The 18,270-nt window shown below is 40.9% G+C and overlaps 1 protein-coding gene across 4 annotated transcripts in view; it reads right to left on the reverse strand.

The window, feature by feature from the left end:
* The window catches only part of RNF216 (ring finger protein 216), a 161,867-nt gene that overhangs the window by 91,306 nt on the left and 52,291 nt on the right, over window positions 1-18,270 (reverse strand). For all 4 annotated transcript variants that reach the window (XR_007519747.1, XR_007519748.1, XM_049904808.1 and 1 more), the window contains exons 8-12: window positions 12,311-12,425; window positions 6,738-6,877; window positions 5,974-6,024; window positions 4,249-4,386; window positions 267-415 (exon numbers count right to left, since the gene is read on the reverse strand). Coding sequence is in view for 2 of the 4 variants with exons in the window: in XM_049904808.1 (XP_049760765.1) it covers window positions 267-415; window positions 4,249-4,386; window positions 5,974-6,024; window positions 6,738-6,877; window positions 12,311-12,425 (593 nt within the window). In the remaining 2 variants the exon portion in view is untranslated. The remainder of the gene's footprint in view (window positions 1-266; window positions 416-4,248; window positions 4,387-5,973; window positions 6,025-6,737; window positions 6,878-12,310; window positions 12,426-18,270) is intronic.

The raw sequence follows: 18,270 nt of genomic DNA on the forward strand, positions 1-18,270 counted from the left end.
CCTCCAACTCAATGGCCAATGGTTGTACCTATCAAAGATTAAGAACCTTCTAGGGAATGTTGATAAAAATTTGAGCTGCAGATTTCCCCATCAATAACACTATCCTTTTTTGTTTTTCAGCAAGAAATGCCAAGTGATCTAGAAGTCATGGCTTTGCTAAGGAATTCTCATCTCCTGGTGGAAGTGCTCAGGTGGTCTTCAGGATGGGGAGTGACACCCTGATTCAGAACAACATGATGGACGAACCCCGGACTCTGAGCACTCACCTGACGAGCTCATCAGCGTAGGCTGCGGCAACCTCTTCTTCCGCTTTCCGCTCGTAGTATTTATACAGGATGGTTTGGGGAAGCACCTTCTCCAGTTCACTGGTCGGGAAGGAGCACGTGCAGCTCCCTTCCATGCAGCTGAGCTCGGACTGCAATGAAAAAGGAAAATTCAACCAATTTTCCAGAACACAATCTCAGTGGTTACATGCATTTTCAACAGGAGGCAAATAGGTGGTTAAAAAAACAGATTGTGAGATGGCAGAGTAGAACTCTCTCTGGACCCTCTTCTCTGAAAATGATCACAATCAAAACAAGGAAATCATGAAGCAAAAACACCAGCTCCATCTCTGATACCACTAGATGGCCTCGATCAGCCCAAATCACAATACGTGAAGAATGTGAGACAGATGGAGGGAGGTCACAGTTCAGTGTCTACTTTTAGTAAATGCTCCCAGAGGGCTTAAAAAGAACCTGCCTGGATTCTGCTGTTCTTGGGTGGAATGTTCTATCATTGTCAACCAGATCCTGTTGGTTGATGGGTGTTAAGTTTTCTTCTATATCCCTGATGATATCTACTAGTACTACCCATTTTTGAAAGAGGGGTGTTGAAGTCTCCAACTATAATTGCAGATTTGTCTATGCCTCCTTTCAATTCTATCAGTTCTTGCTTCATGTGTTCTGCAGCTCTGCTGTTTGGTGTACAGAAATTTAGGATTGCTACGTATTCTTGGGAAACGCTAGGGGCACAGTGGTGAAGTGCTAACCAAAAGGCTGGCAGTTTGAATCCACCAGGCGCTCCCTGGAAAGTCTATGGGGCAGTTCTACTCTGTCCCATAGGGTCGCTGTGAGTTGGAATCAACTCGATGGCAATTGGTTTATCTATTCTTGGTGGATTAATCTTTTTATTACTATATAACATCCCCCTTTATCTCTGGTAATTTTCTTTACTCTGAAAGTTTTTGTTTCTGGTTTTAATCCATTGTGCCAATCTGTCCTTTATTATTAATTACATATGAACACGTGAGGTCTTTAGTCTACCATCTTATGGCTGTTTGTTCCCTGTTTCCAGGAAGAATAACTTACTATATTAACCTATATTTCCTACTTTCTGTTCTCCTACCTTCATTCCCGATATTACTAGGAACATGTTACTTTCCTTTTTTTTTTTTAAATCATTTCCTTTGTGTCTTGAAGAAGTTTCTTTTACCTATTTTTCTTTAGTGAAGAACGGCTAGTGACAAATTCTCTTCATTTTCCTTCCTCTGAGAATGTCTTGATTTCACCATCATTCCTGAATGATAATTTGCCTGGGTATGTAATTATGGGTCCAACTTTGTTGTTCCTCTATACGTAATGTGTTGTATCTCTAGCTGCTACAAGAGTCTTTGTCTTTAGTGTGCAAAAGTTGGATTAAGATGTGTCTGAGTATAGATCTCTTTGGACTTATTCTGGTTGGGTTGCAGTCAGCCTCGTCAATCTGTAGGTTTATGTCTTTTGCCAAATTTGTGAAATTTCAGTCATTATTTCTTCAACAGAGTCCCTGGGTGGTGCCAACAGTTAACATGCTTGGCTATTAACCAACAGGTTGGAAGCCTCAATCTATCCAGAGGTGTCCTGGAAGAAAGGCCTGGTGATCTATTTCTAAAAGATCGCAGCCACTGAAAACCTTACAGGGCACAGGTCTACTCTGACATACATTGAGTCGGCATAAATCAGAGTTGACTCGACGGTAACTCATTTACAGAGTCCTTAGATGCTGCAAATAGTTAATGTATTCTGTTGCTAACCATAGGTTGGAAGTTCAGCGCTACCCAGAGATAGTTTGGGAGAAAGGCCTGACAATCAACTTCCGAGAAATCAGCTATTAAAAACGCCAGAGAACAGTTCTACTCTAACACATGTGGGGTTGCCATGAGGTGGAGTCGACTCAAAGGCAACTATTTTCTCTTCTTCCATTTATTCAAAAGTTTTTTTAGCCCCACTTTCTCTCTGCTTTCCTTCTGGGACTCTTATGACACAAACATTAGATCTTCTGTTGTTGTGCCACAGGCCCCTGAGGCTCCGTTGATTAATTTTCATTCCATTCACCGAATTTTTTTTTTTTCCTCTGCCATCTCCATTCTTCTATTGAGCCCACCGAATGAGTTTTCATTTAGGTTACTGTATTTTTCAGTTCTAAAATTTCCATTTGGTTCTTCTTTAAATCTTAGCTGAGACTTTCTATTTTTTCCATTTGTTTAAAGCTAGTTCGTAAATTGCTTTTTAAACCGGCTTATTTTTTTGTTGTTGTTTTTTGTTTTTATCATAAAAATGCCTCAAAGTCCTTGTCATGATGTCTTTTCTCATTCAAGTTGAGATTTTCCTGGTTGTTAATATGATGAGTGGTTTTCACTTGTGTGGTGGACGTTTTAGGTATTATGAGACCCTGAATCTTATTTAAAATCTTCTGTTTCATCAGGCCTCCAGTGAAAAGGTTCTGGTGAGGGAAGGAGGGTACTGACCCTCTACCACTGATGGGGCGGCGGCGGTGGCGGGGGTGGTGGTGGTGGTGGTGGTGATGGTGGTGGTGGTGGTCATAAAAAATTCCAGGCTTTCCACTTGGCCTTCACTGTAATCCTGGAGTGGTGCTGGTGGATGTCCAGACTCCCCTTTGGTCTCTGCTAAACATCATGAGGAAGGGGAAGAATGCCTAATTCCTTCTGGGTGGAGATTTTAAGTCCAGGTTCTTCAGGTGGTCTCCACTGACACCATGGCAGTGGAGGGAAGAGGGGGGTAGGGAGGGGCACCTCTACTGCTGGATAGTGGTGTTTGAGGTTTTCTCATGGTTACATTCACATTTGGCATTTCAGGCAAGAATGCCATAAAGGTTATACTGTGCCCTTCCCAGGACACCACACCAGGGAGGACAAGATAGAGATGTGTCTTATCACTGGTGATCTTAAAAAGACCACGGTCTTAACTACTGCCATTAGTTTTCTATTGCTCCTACAACCAATTACCACAGACTTAGTGGCGTAAAACAATACAAATTTATTAATTTACAGTTCTGTAAACTAGAAATCCAACCCAGGCCTCACTGGCTTAAAATCAATGTGTTGGCAGGGCTACATTCCTTTTGGAAGATCTAGGGGAGAATGTACTTCCTTGCCCTTGCCAGCTTCTAGAGGCTGCCTGCATTCCTTGGTTCATGGCTCTCTTCCGCCATCATCACAGCCAGCTCTCCTTCTTAGGTCACGTCACTGTCATCTTCTTTTCTGTCTCCCTCTTCCACCTTTCAAGACCCACTGATTTCTTGGGCCCGCCTGGATAATCTCCCTATTTGACTGGCGACCTTAGTTCACCTTTGTCACGTTCACAGGTTCTAAGGATCAGGACGTAGACATGATTGTGAGACCTTTATTCTGCCTACCACAATCACTATGTAATAACTGTTCATCAGTTATCAACTAAACTAAAATTGACTTTATAATAATTGATATTATATGAGGTGAATATTGGTTGGGTTTTGGTAAAAAGCAAGTTTGGTTTTTAAGTGTTCATTAAGACAAAACAAAACCAAACTCCTTTCTACACTGTGTAATGCTGGTGACTTCGGTGTTATATAAAGCCACTCATTTTTATTCAACTATAAGATGCGTAAAAACATTTGTAAAAACATATCATTGCTCTCTGATACACTCAAATAGGCTGCAAAGTTTTCTTTTTCAGTTCATCCTTCACTGTGATTACGAACAGGAAGGTAAGTGAAGCGTGCTTCTCTACATGAGGGCATGGAAGCACACCGTTCTCTGAGAAGAAATCTGCTGCACTCATGATCACACAAATCAGGGCAAGTCTAGGAAGACATATACTTAGTGTACCTTAACAGAGCTCACTTCAGCCCAAAAAAGGCACTTTCGAGACATTTAAACTTGTATATAAACCTGGTGTCTACAGACTCTGTGAATGTTTCCTATGTAAGGAGATATTACACACTTCTTACCTTTCCAGACCCAAAGACTGCCTCTTGAGCGTATCTGATGAGACACTCTTTGCAGAACAAGTGAGCGTCTGCACACTGCGTCAGCTCCTCAAATGGAAACTCCCCATAGCAGCAGCGGCACTCGATCAGTTGACCATCCTGCAGGCCATCAGAAATACAAATAAAATGAGGCAGGGGGCAGTTCAAGTAGGGGGCAGTTCAGGTAGGGGGCAGTCTTGTCTCTACCCCTCCCAAAGGCATCCTAAGGTAAAAAGCATCTCCAGAAGCCATAAAACAAGGAAGAGCTGTTTTGTGCTGTATTATCTAGCTCAAGATGCTAGTACAACATAGCTAGCTAGCACTAACCCATAGCTAAAGACAGCAAGATTTTCATACTTCCCATATTCTTTGGAGAACTATTTTTTGGATATTAATAATAGAGTTTTATATGCCTATTTAGGAGTGCTGGTGGCCTAACAGTTAAGCGCTTGGCTGCTAACCAAAAAGGCTGGCACTTTGAACCCACCCAGCAGTTCTGTGAGAGAAAGACCCAATGCTCCACTCTTGTAAAGATCACAGCCTACGAACCCCATAGGGCAGTCCTACTCTGTCACAGAGGGCCATATATGAGTTGAGATCAGCTAGACGGCACCTAACAACAACCTAAGTCCGTTTAAAATTACATGCTATATACCTAACATAATACATTAAGAAATACGTCTTTTTGCTCCAAGCTTATAATCATGAAATAATGTTCTTCAAACCACCCTCCTGCACCTTTGACATCTGTGTTTTTGAGTCATCACCGTCTGGCTGATCCCATTTGCTTTCCTTATGTCTCGAACTTTTTGTTTTATTTGGAGTAATTCTTCATATAAAGTTACCATATTCATGAATTGCAAGGTGCCAGCAGTACTATCATACCTGTAATTAGATGCTAGATATGACTGTAAAAGTCAGGAACCAAGAGGTACAAGAGATGTTACCCAAAAAAATTTTCCAAGTTGAATTTTTCTCTCCTAGTTGTAAGACAGGAACACGAGGGGGTCAAGCACAGCAGGTCAAACCTCTGAGAGTAACGTACAGTTTATCTTAAGGGACTACTGATAGTTGATAGTTGCTAACAGAAGCAGCAGCCTCAAGCAGCCTGAGAACCAGGAAATTTACTCTTTTTATATTAACTGCAATGATCAATCCAGTCACTAACCTATTCTTAACCACATTAGAAAATGCTGCTACGTAAGGATGTAAAAAACATACAAAAAAGTCATCTGGCCTCGAGGTTGGACACAGCTCTCAGTTTAACTGTACAAGTGATACCTGAGCTCCAAATTTTCTTCTAAGAGTCTCCCTAATGGATTCTAGAAAATGCTCTTTAACAGGAACACCTCTATCGTTACCTCACCTTCAATTCTGGTGTCAATTAAGAGGGACCATACTGGTTCAGGAGCCCTGGTGTCACAGTGGTTAAGAGCTATGGCTGCCAATCAAAAGGTCTGTAGTTCAAATCCACCAGCCGCTCCTTGGAAACCCTATGGGGTAGTTCTACTCTGTCCTATACGGCCACTATAAGTCAGAAACAACTCGACAGCAACAGGTTTGGTTTTCGTACTGGTTCATGTATCAGCAGATCAAAAGGTGGTTATACATGAACATATCTGCCATCAAAATGCTGAAAAATCTGATGAGAGGGAACAGCCCAAGAAAATACCCAGAATCAATGAAGTAGGTGAGATTTCAAACTACCTTTTGATATTGTTCTTCATTCATCTGCAAGGCAAGCAAAAAGTCTTCATGCTGAGAAACAAACAAAAAAAGAGTTTCTTGTAATAAAGACACACATTTAATAAAGATGCCACATACCATGTAGTACTTATTTCCATGAACATAAAAGAACTTTATTATTAATAATCATTTCCTCAGGGGTGTAGTTTAGTAGTTTAAAAAGCTACCCGAGAATAAATTTAAAATGGATCAGAGAACTAAATGGAAAAATGAAATCATCAAGTATTACAAAACATGGTGAAATTTTTCTTAACTCTGACTCAAAGTGCAGAAGCACTAAGGGAAGAAACTGACACAAAACACTTCCGAATAGCGAAGAATACCATAAGCAAACAAAAAAGCCAAATGTCAAACTGGAAAAAAAATACTTGTAACTGATACCACGAAAGGATAATACTGCTAACAGATAAAGGGCTGCTAAAACTTAAGAGAAAGATCAACAAGCTGACAGAAAAAGTGGTAGAAGATACAGAGTTCACACAGAAGAGGGAAAATGACTTTTAAAAGTATAACGTGCTTAATCTCACTCCTAATAGGACAAAAGCAAATTAAAAACACAGTCAGATTAGGATATCATTCCATACCTACCAGAAAGGGCAAAAAAACGAACTTTGACAACATGCTTTGTTGAAGCTGTGGGAAACAGACACTCTGACATTCTAGTGAGAATACAAAATAATACAACCCCCAGAAACACGCTCGACATCAGAGCACATCTTCCTTACCTCTGCCATCTCTTTGATTTTCTGCTCATAGAATTCCTGCTCTTGTTGCACGGCTGGAAGAAGGGCACGTCGGTCATATGATCTACAATGTCGCCGTTTATTTTCCAGAAAGAACATCCTTTTTTCTATTTTTCTATCACCTAGAAGATATAAGACAATCCAAAATCATTCAGACAACTGTTGCCAGGAATCTAGGCCAGCCTCTCAGTCTTCTGCACTCTGGGCCCTCCACTGACCGCATTACTCTCCTATAGCACTGACCCTTTGAGAGATCCAGGCTCCTTATCATTCCCTGAACCTACCAGGCACGTTCTGACCTTCAGGTTTCCTCTCCCCTTGCTATGCTCCAGTTGGAGTCTCTCCACTGATCTGTCAATTCTGAATAGTGCGAGTATACCCCAACTCATTTTCCAGTCTACTATTGACGGATATTTGGGTTTAGTTCTGGGTATTATGAATAAGGCTGCTTGTAGCTGTCTACTGGTGAACAAAGGTCCACACTTCAGTTGGGAACGTATGAAGGAATGGAACTGCTTGATGATCTGCGGTGTAAGAAAACAGTGCCAGTCTTCCAAAGTGGTTGTACCAATTTACACGTCCCTCCACCAAGAGTGTAGGTGAGTTCTAGTTATTCCACATTCTCAACAAAACTCGGTACCATCAGTTTTTAGTGCCATTCTGGTAGGTGCAAATGTGTTTGTTGTATGTACGTGTTTCACCTTCCTATTTTGATGTTTTTGAATACACAGAACAGCTGAAAGAGTAGAACCTAGATTCACAACAATAAATAACATTTAGAATAACATAGCAGGCTTTGTAATTGATCTGTTCAGGTTTTCTACTTTTTCTGTTGATTTGGTAACATATTTTTCTAGAACCTGCCTATTCCATCTAGAGTTTCAATTTATTCACAAAGATCTATTTTTGGTAAACTCTTGATTTTTAACAATTTTTTCCCTTGCTCATCCTCGTTTTTTAAAAAAGTTTTATTCAGAAAACCAGTTTTTGGTTCCCCAAGTGTGGTGCAGTGCAGTGTTTAGGAGAGCAGGCTCTGAAGTCAGACTGCCAGGGCTGGAATCCCTCCCTGCTCAGTTACTTACTGTGTAATCTCTGCAAGTTCCATAACCTTTCTGTGCTTCAGTTTTCTTATCTGTAAAATGATGGCTAATAGCACATACACCCCCAAGGGCTATGTGAAGTGTAAATGAACTAATTGACATAAGGCACTCAGAACAGTGCCTGGTACATACGAAGTGCTCCCTCAATAGATGTGAATATCATTATGGTTTCTGCTTAAGTTTTTTAAAAGTAATTTTTGCTCTATGATTTTCTCCTACTTTGTCTTTATTCAGTTCTTTTCCTAGCTTCTCCCATTAAATTCATAACCTTTATTTTCACTTCTATTTTTTAAACAGATGAAATTTAAGCTACCAATTTTCCTCTATTTCTTTGGCTACATCTCATGAGTTTTAACGTATTTTTTAATTAAGTTTCTTATTCTGAGGTAGCTGTAGATTCACATGCAGCTGAAAGGTTCTTGTGTGAACACAAGTTTTCAGTTCCCTGGAGTAAATGCCCAGCAGTGCAACTGAACGGGAGCTGCAGGTTTAGTTTTAAGAAAATACCAAACTGTTTCCCTGGTGGTGGCGTCATCTTACTTTCCCACCAGCAATGTACGAGTGATCCAGCTTCTCTGTATCCTCACCAGCAACTGGTGGTGTCAATTTTTATTTCTGCCACTCTGAAAGGTGTGTAGTGACACCACGAATGTCCACAACAGCTTTATCTGTAATAGCCCAAAACTGGAAACAACCAGACGTCTTCCAATGGCTGAATGGGTAAATAAATTGTGTGGCACCTCTGTACCATAAAATGCTGCTGTTGCTGGGTGCCACTGAGTCAATTTTTGACTCACGATCACCCCTTGTGACAGGGTAGAACTGCTCCATAGAGTTTTCTAGGCTATAATCTTTATAGGAGCAGATCTCAGGTCTTTTTCCCACAGAGCCACTGGGGGGGTTCAAGCTGCCAACCTTTCAGTTAGCAGTTCAGTGCTTAACTGTTATGTCACCAGGGCTCCTTATGCCATGAGATGTTCCTCAGCAATAAAAAGCAACAAACTACTGACAAATACAATGATATGGATGAATTTCCAGAAAATAATGCTGAGTGAAAAAGTGAACCCCAAATGGTTATGTACTGTATGATTCCATTTATATCACACGTTTGAAATGCAAAATTATACAAACGGGGAACAGATTAGTGGTTGCCAGCAGTTGCAGACAGCGTGGGGACTGGAGGGAAGTAGCAACATGAGGGATCCTTGTGGTGATGGAAATGTTCTATATCTTGACAGTATCAATGTCAATGTGCTGGTAATGATATTGTACTGTAGGTTTCTAAGATGTTCCACTGGGGCAAAATAGTTAAAGGGTGCACAGGGTCTCTCTGTACTCCTTTCTGCAACTGCACAGGAATCCACAATTACCCCAAAATAAAGTCACAGACTGTATCATTCCATCTAAGTAAAATGTCCAGAACAGGCAGATCTAGAGAGACAGAAATTCATTAGTGATTGCCTAGGGCTGAGCGAGTTAGGAGAAATGGCAAATGACTGTTACTGGGCACAGGGTTTCTTTCTGGGGTGATGAAGATACTCTAAAACATTGTGACAATGGTTGTACAACTGTTTAATTTCTTCATTCTGGTGTGTATGCCTTTTATTTCCTTTTCTTGCTTTATTGTGTTGGCTGGAACTGCCAGTACTACGTGCAACAGCAGTGAATAGAGGACATCCTTGCCGTGTTCCTGCTCTTAAAAGAAAGGCATTCAGACTTGTATCGATGAGTGCAACCTTAGCTAAAGGTATTGCATAAATGTTTTCAAGTTGAGGAAACCTCTCCCTCTATTTCTGAGCTTTCTGAGGTTTTTTATCATGAACGGGTGTTGAATTTTATCAAATGCCTTTTTTCATCAATTGATACAATCATGTGAATTTTCTTCTTTATATTAGATCCGGGCAACAAACCCTTGGTCATGGTGTATAATTCTTTTATATATTGTTGAATTCTATTCCCTAGTATTTTGTTAAGGATTTCTGCATCTACGTTTACGAGGGATATTGGTCTGTAGCTTTCTTTTTTGGGCTGTTTTTATCTAGTCCTGGAAATACTGGCTTCCTTAAATTAACTGAGAAGTGTTCCCTCCTCTTCTATTTTCCAGAAAAGGCCGTAGAATTGGTGTTAATTGTTCTTTAAATGTTTGGCAGAATTCTCTAGTGAAACCTAGTAGGGTTGGAGACTTCTTTATTGAGAGATTTAAAATTACGAATTCAATTTCCTTAATGACTCTAAGGCTATTCAAATTATTTATTCCTTACGCAGTTTTTGTAGTGGGTGTGTTTTGAAGAATTGGTCCATTCGTCTAAGCTGTCAAGTCTGTGTGTAGAGCTGCTCACAATAATTCCTTATTACTACTCTTTTGATGTCCGTAAGGTCTATAGTGATAGCCTGCTTCATTCTTGATATTGGTAGTTTCTGTCCTTTTTTTCCCCCCCGTCAGCCCTGATAAAGGTGATGTGTAATACACTTCAGTTTACGTTAAGAGGATTGTGTAATTATCAACACACAGGACCATACAAGGGACCATGGAGGAACGCCCTGTTTCCCTCTTGTAGTCAAGCAATGTACAACTCAAACAGCAGTGTTTGGATGAAAAAGAAACTGAAAAGGTAAAAAACAGGATTCCTGGAACAGCTGAAGGATTCTTAGCCTATGTGCTACCTAGAAAGGCTCTGTGCACCTCTAAGTCACAAATATTAAACTATTTAAGTAAAGGAAGTGTATTTCCTATTTCTCACTTCCAGTGTCCTTAAAGATGATCTACTAAGTGTAAGATAAGAATCTGAATCTAAAATTAAAGAGTTATACCTGAAATAATGGGCTAAAACTAATAAGATGACGTTTACAGGGAAAAACGTCAGATGTAGCAAAACTGAGAGAGAAAGAGAGAGGTATGTGACTTACAACCACTGTGAGTGAAAAGACCAAGGCTTACTGTGAGCCAACAGTGGGACATGTTTTGATTTTAAAAAGCTAAACCCTGGTGATGTAGTGGTTAAGTGCTTTGGCTGCTAACCAAGAGGTTGGTAGTTCAAATCCACCAGGTGCTCCTTGGAAACTCTATAGGGCAGTTCTACTCTGTCCTATAGGGTTGCTATGAGTCAGAATCGGCTCGACGGCAGTGGGTTTGGTTTGGTTTTTAAGGCCTTCTTAGTCTGTATGCATCGGAGTCCAGATGCTAAATCCCACTGGTGTCTCTACAGAACAGACCGCACTTGGAGCACTATGTCCAGGCCTGTGTACACCTAAACTTTCCAGATACTGACAAGTAAAGAAGACACAGAGAAGGACAATCAAGAAGGTGGAGAGGGAACAGATAAGACTCTGAGTCACTTCAGAGGAATGAATCAAAAGCATGGCAGGAAATTTCAGGAAGGTACATTTTGACTTGATATAAAGGAAGAACTTTCTAAAAGACACAGTTAACCAACAAGAATAGACTGCCTTGCAAAGCAGCACTTTCCTTTCTCCACCGCTCAAAGTCAGAAGCAAAGAACCCATGACTATATATATCAGGATTCTTGGTCTAAGTTGTGGATCCATTCATAGCTGAATGAAAAACTGCCTACGCACTGCCCTTATTTTTCTCATTTTGCTATAGACCAGTAAAGCAATAGTGTTAGAACAGCTGTTCTCCACAGCCAGCTTCAGGGACCTGCAGGATCGCAGCCTAGATGCTATCAGATCCCGAAGAACTCGTACATCCAAATCCTGCCCAACTCTGTAGTCACCTTATGGACTTTCTGTTTAGTCACACATGACATCAAATTATATAACCAAGTACAGATGGAAGAGAAAGACAAACAGGAGAAAAAGAAAGGGAGAAGATACGGATATTTATAAAGTTACAGCAAACTCTTTTCTTGAACACAAGCAACTCAGATGGAATTTTTTTGTAAAATCCAACCATTTTACCTCTGGAAAGGGCTTTCAGCAGTTATCAGTGAGAACAGAATTTTTAAATAAACGTGGCTACTGAAGAGCTGTCTGTTTTTTCTGTGCAGGAGCCCACTCTGTAGTGAAACATCTCAAAGCCCTCTCTCTCAGGTGGTTAAGTGATCCTCTGCGAGAAGCAGTCAGCCACTAGTCCGGAAGGATTTTACTAGTGATAAAACTAATTCTTATCCAACCTTCAAGACCAGTTTTTTTCCCCCTAAGCTTGAGCGCTGCCCCGAACACTTTCCTACACACGAATTCTCTGGCACTGTACAAAATGTTTCTGTCATAGTGTACTCTAAACAGGAAGAAGAGAGTGGCAACTGTAGCCACTTTCTGAAGGTTGTGATGTGCAGTCCAAACAGTTCCTGTCAGAACTACTCCCCTGAACAAGCTCGCCAGGGCATTCCGTAAACACCCTATCACTCAGCCTCATCTACCAACTGTGCAGGACAGGGCTTAGGTTTTACGTCACAGCTTCAGACAGTGTCAGGAACACTCACGGTTTGCCATTACCTTGTTCAAATTTGAAATCTATGTAAGAATATTGATTCATTTCTTTTCTCTTTTTTCTTTTTCCACTGGTTTCTGGCGATAGCTCCTGCCACTTTTTAATGGCATCAGAAAAGGCCTAAAAATTGAGAAAGGGAAAGGTTACCACCGCGAATAGAAAACAAGAACAAGTGAAACCCAGGCAATCCCCAAATCTCATCTCAACTCCTAGTCTCAGCTATTTTTCCTGCATGTCTTCCCAGAAACAGGCAGCAGCAAAATCAATAGGTAACATGCCATAATTTTCATTCTCTTTCGTAAACTGTTACAGTGGCAGAACCAAAATGCTTACTGACAGATTAAAGGATGATAACAAGAAAATAAGAACCGTCCAAGCTGTCCTTGAATAAAAACTGCTTGCCGTCAAGCTGACTGTGACTCATGGCAACCCCGTGTGTGTCAGAGCAGAACTGTGCTCCACAGGGTTTTCAACAACTGATTTTTCAGAAATAGATCACCAGGGCTTTCTTCTGCGGTACCTCTGGGTGAATTCAAACCTCTAACCTTTCAATTAGTACCCAGGTGTTTAACCATTTGTACCACCCAGGGACTCTGCCCTTGATTAAGTACAAGTTAAATCTGAAATGACAGTAACAAATGTACACTGAATGACATTCTGTAGGCAGACCCGACGTGGTGCCTCTCTGGTCAGTGCTCTCTTCCATTCTCCACTGACTTCCTTTCCTCGCACTCTTCTTCACTTTCACCCACATCCTATCTTTCTACTGCACGCTGGAGTTTAAAATTCTCACAGCAGTAATCATCCCTTTTCTTCCAGACCTTTCAGCCTCTCCCTCCTTCCTAGGCCTTTCCAATCAGCATTTAAATGTACTCGAGCCTTTGCCATTGTAAGAAAAGAAAATCCTCCCTCCCTTGACTTCTTCCCACTTTCGGCTATCAGCTCCTCTCCATCTTCTTCCTCTTTGTAGCCAGACTTACCTGAAGGGCTATCTATCTCATTTCTTCACCTCACCACCCATGAGCATTTCATTCCCCCCTCATCTAGCACCCAACCCCTCCTTCCCACTTTGCAAAGGTCTAAATCCAAGTCCCATGTTTTAGTCTTCATCTTCCTCAACCTCTTAGCAGGATTTAATGATGTTGACCTCCTTCTTAGAACACTCTCCTCTTGGTTTCTATGACACCGCTGTCCTGGTTTCTCCTTCCTCTGCCTGCTCCTTTTCGGTCATCCTCCTCCACTTGATCTTTGATGTTGTATGTTGTCAGGTCGATTGTGCCTCATAGTGACCCTACAGGACGGAGTAGAACTGCCCCATAGGGTTTCCAAGGCTGTAATCTTTACAGAAGCAGACTGCCCTGGAGCAGCTGGTGGGTTCTGTCAACCTTTTAGTTAGCAGCCAAACGCTTAACCTCTGTACCACCAGGGTTCCTTACTTGATCTTTACATGCTGGGAGTTCCTCAAGGCAGGAATTTTGGCCCTCTTCTCACCTGATATCCTTCGAGGTGACCTCATCCAGGCTGGTGAGGTCACCTTCCACATGCCGATGATTCTCATATCCTCTCTCCAGCTCATACTTCCCTTCTGACCTGCAAACCTTGTCCATTCAACCACCCAATGAATTGTTTTTACTTGGATGTCACACAGGCCCTACTCAGCGTGTTGGCAATTCAATGTGTCCAAAACTGAACTCATGGTCCTCTCCTTCCACACCAGCTTTTACAGTATTCCTCATCCCAGTAAACAACATCACTATCTTCCATGTTCCCTTCGCCTGACTCCTACTTATATAACACAGAGGCTTAGGATTAAACATCACTTGCTCAGAAAGGCCCTCCTGGAGCCCCTTGGTTACTTTTCTCCTGTTATATCCTTTCAAAGCACCAGTATTTTCCTGTCAAAGTACTAAGCACAGCTTTGATTATATACTGATTTGTTTGACTCTCTGCTTAGTGTTATCTTCTCCCAGACTGTGAGCCTCTGCGGGACAGAGGCTGTTACCACAGTGCATGGTGTGTCCTCCTTAGCAACCTGCATAGAGTTTGCATTTAATACTCATTTGGTGCATGAAGGGCTGGTTACAGGAGTGTGTGTGTTTTTTAAGAATACTGCTAATAAACACATCTGGAGTCTGTTTATCCTAGAGAAGCACCTGATACAATATATACCCAAGGTGAAAAGCTAACAAAAGAAGTTAAGTATGTTAATCACAGAGAGGAAAGGATTACCTGTTCACCTTAGATCTGCCCCCTACTCCTTCCTTTTCCCAACTCCCAGATCTGGGAATCAGAAGGGAATTTTTACATATGTGCTAAGCACTACACTTGGAACTTTCTATTCTTTATCTCATCTAACTCTCACAATAATCCTGTGAAGTAGGTATTATTTATTTTACAGTAGAGGAAAGCAAGGATTAGAAGTAATTTGCCCCATGGATTAGAAAGAAGTTCAGTAAAAGCTAGGATTTTAACTCAGACCAATCTCAGAACTAAACCTTTTTGACAACATCACACTGTCTTCACAGATAGATTCACTGGCCCAGAGCTCAATTCATCTGCTGCCTTTCCGCCTCTCCTATCAGTGTATTCCATGGCTGCAATACCTCCTCCCCTGCTTTCTGGTTTTTCCTTCTGAAATTCCCACTACCCAAGATGTCCACCCACAAACTCTTAGGCACCAATCTTAAAGTCACATTTTTGCGCTCAGATGCAAGGCTACTGATTTCTACCAAGTTTCATCTAAAGGTAAATTCTCTAACCTCCCACCAGGGCTATTTACAAAAACCCACATAGGTAAGCATGACAGGTATTATAATTTACATTTTAAAAATTAGTTCATCGAAGGATAGATATCACGTATCAGCAACTAATGAAACTGGGATGTGAACTCAGCTCCTGAATGGTAGTCTAGTGGTTTTTCAACTACTCCATACTGCCATTAAAACTTAGAGACTCCTGACAAGGTTACCTTTTAAATACTGTTTCTACCTATCAGGAGAAACGCCATATCACACTAACACTTCAGCACAAATTGGTACTTCTCAAACTACCTTAAAACGTTGTCTACACATTACTTTAATAGTTGTACTAACAATTAGCACTTATTTTAATACTGACTAAAGTCTAATTAAGTAGACCAGATAAAAATCAGATTATAGAATCGGAATCCCTTTTTTGGAGACCTGCTAGTCATATTCACACGTAAGGACCCCAAAGGCACCACACTATGATTATTTTCTCTTGCCTCTAAGCCTTCATGCATATTGTTCCTCCGGCAAAAGTGTCTTTCCTTCCAGTCTCTGCTCAGATGACCCTTTCTCTATTTCTTCCCTAGCACGCTCCTCCAGCTCTACCCATTCCTTTTATGACACCCACCACACTGTGTTAATCACGCTTTTTAATCTCTCCAACCAGATGGAAAGCTCTTTGTGCTCTGCTGGTCCCAGCATCCTTAGGGTCTAGTCTGATAATGATCACAAAGTAAGCACTAACAGAGCCTAGTAGGAGGAACATAGGAACAACAGATGCTCAAGGAAAAACTGTCCTTTTGCTGTTATTTGGCTTCTGTCCCTCCAGCATGCTCACATTTCATAAATTTCAAGGTAATATCTACTCAATGTAATTAATTGAGAATCAAGGATATAGCTGGGTAAGATCCTGAGGACATCTGGGCCAGTGGCCAAAGTTCCTTTAAGGGATGAAGGACTTGGAAACACTATCAATAAGCTCTTTGATGATGAGGACACAGAAACTATGGACAGAGACTCTGGAGCTTGGAGGAGAAGTAAAGTCCAGAGACGGAGTTGGATCACCTGTACAGAGACAGACATGACAGTGAAAACCATGCAGTAGATGAAATCTAGGAAGCCCAGAGCAGAGACCCTGAGAATGGTAATAGATAGAGATGCTAAAGAAATGAGGGAGTTAAAAAAGATGGCCCACTCCACGAACATGTAAGCTCCACAAGGGAAGAGATTTTGCAGTGGTCACTGATGTTCCCAGTGTGTGGCCCAATGTTTGAATAAAAGAGGGAGGTCACCTCTGTAGCAGAATTTTCAAGAAAAATTCTGAGGGAAAATAGTTTTCAACCCAGGGAAACTATAAGACAAGTGTGAGTGTACAAACCAAGAATGAGAAAGTCAGCAGATCCAGAACCAGGAGAAAGGCAGAGGAAGTTCCCGCAATGATGCTGAGGGAGTCTCAGGATCACAGCTGTGCAGCAGGCGGAGGAATGGTCAGAACAGGCTGGAGGAGGAAGGCTCAGGAAAAAACTAACCCAGACTAATTGGTCTGCCAATATGCAAAACTGTAATGAGAACTATGACATACAGTTGTTGAGTGTGGGAGACTTAAAAACCCAAAACCAAACCCAATGCCATCAGGTCAATTCCAACTCGCAGCAACACTATAAGAAAGGGAAGAACTGTCCCATAGGGTTCCCAAGGCTGTAAATCTTTACAGATGCAGACTGCCACATCTTTCTTCCACGAAGCATCTGGTGGGTTCAAACCGCCAACCTCTGGATTAGCAGTCAACCATTTAACCACTGAGCCAGGGAGACATAGGGTCAAGGAAAAAAAAGCAAAGCAAATGAAAAACTGAGCCAAGAATTTTAACTCTAAGAAAAATAGCGAATTCTAGAAAGGAAACTACCACAGCACACTACTTGTGAACATTCCCACAGTCATAATGAAAACTCTGAAAACAGATTTAGCAAAAGCTGTGTATAACTACATCGAAAACATGAGTGTGTGCGTATGTGTCTATGTGTGTATAAGAGGTAAGACTAGAATCCTCACAGGCCATAAGAGAAAGCTACCAACAATTTATAAAACAGATGAACCAGCGACAGACTGACTTGATTTGTAAACTTTCACTTAAAGCACAACAAAAATTATTAAAAAAAAAAATCAAACAATCCAATCCAGAAATGGGCAAAGGCCTTGAAAAGACATCTCACCAAAGAGGTTATACAAATGACCAATAGGCACATGAAAAGACCCTCAACATTATTAGTCATTACGGAAATGCAAATCGAAACCACAATGAGGTATTACTTCATGCCCACTAGGATGGCTATGATTAAAAAAAAAACAGAAAGCAACAGGTGTAGGTGAGGACATGGAGAAACTGGAACCCTCATCCGTTGCTGGTTGGATTGGAAAAGGTACAGCTACTGTGGAAAACAGTCTAGTGGTTCCACAAAAAGTTAAACATAGAATTACTACACCATCCAGCAATTCTGCTTCTAGGTATATACCCAAAAGAACTGAAAGCAGGAACACAAAGAGATATGTGTAAACCAATGTTCGCTGCAGCACTGTTCACAGCAGCCAAAAGATGGAAACAGCCTAAATGTCCATCAACAGAGGAATGGCTAAACAAAATGTGGTCCATATATACAACAGAATACTACTCAGCCATGAAGAGAAATGAAATCCTCACACATGCTATGACACGGATGAAACTTGGAAACATCATGCTGAGTGAAAGAAGTCTGTCACAAAAAGACAAATATCGTATGATTCCACTTACACGTTTGGGATGATGGAAAAAGTTTTGTAAAAAGAGAATGGTGACAGTTGCACAACATTGTGACTGTAATTAATGTCACTGAATTGTACACTTAAAAATGATTAAAATGGACAATTTTATGTTATAAATATTTGATTACAATAAATTTTTACCAGAAGGAAAGAAAAAAAAAAAAACAAACAAACAGATGAACCAAACATAAGCATATGTCCATAAATACGGAGGTAAATAGATAAAAGAGTAGAGGGTTGCCTCTGGAGAGTAAAAGGAAAAGGATAAAGATGTGAGAACTTAAAAAAAAATTATGAATAAGCGTTTTAGCATTACTTCTGAAACTATGCAAAAGAATGTTTGATAAAAAGAAACATTTCCAGTTGTGACATTTAAGGCTTTATCTTTAAGTAATTAAAAACACTTAGCACTGAAAGAG

The sequence above is a fragment of the Elephas maximus genome, chromosome 12 (assembly GCF_024166365.1).
Source record: "Elephas maximus indicus isolate mEleMax1 chromosome 12, mEleMax1 primary haplotype, whole genome shotgun sequence".
Lineage (NCBI taxonomy): Eukaryota > Metazoa > Chordata > Mammalia > Proboscidea > Elephantidae > Elephas > Elephas maximus.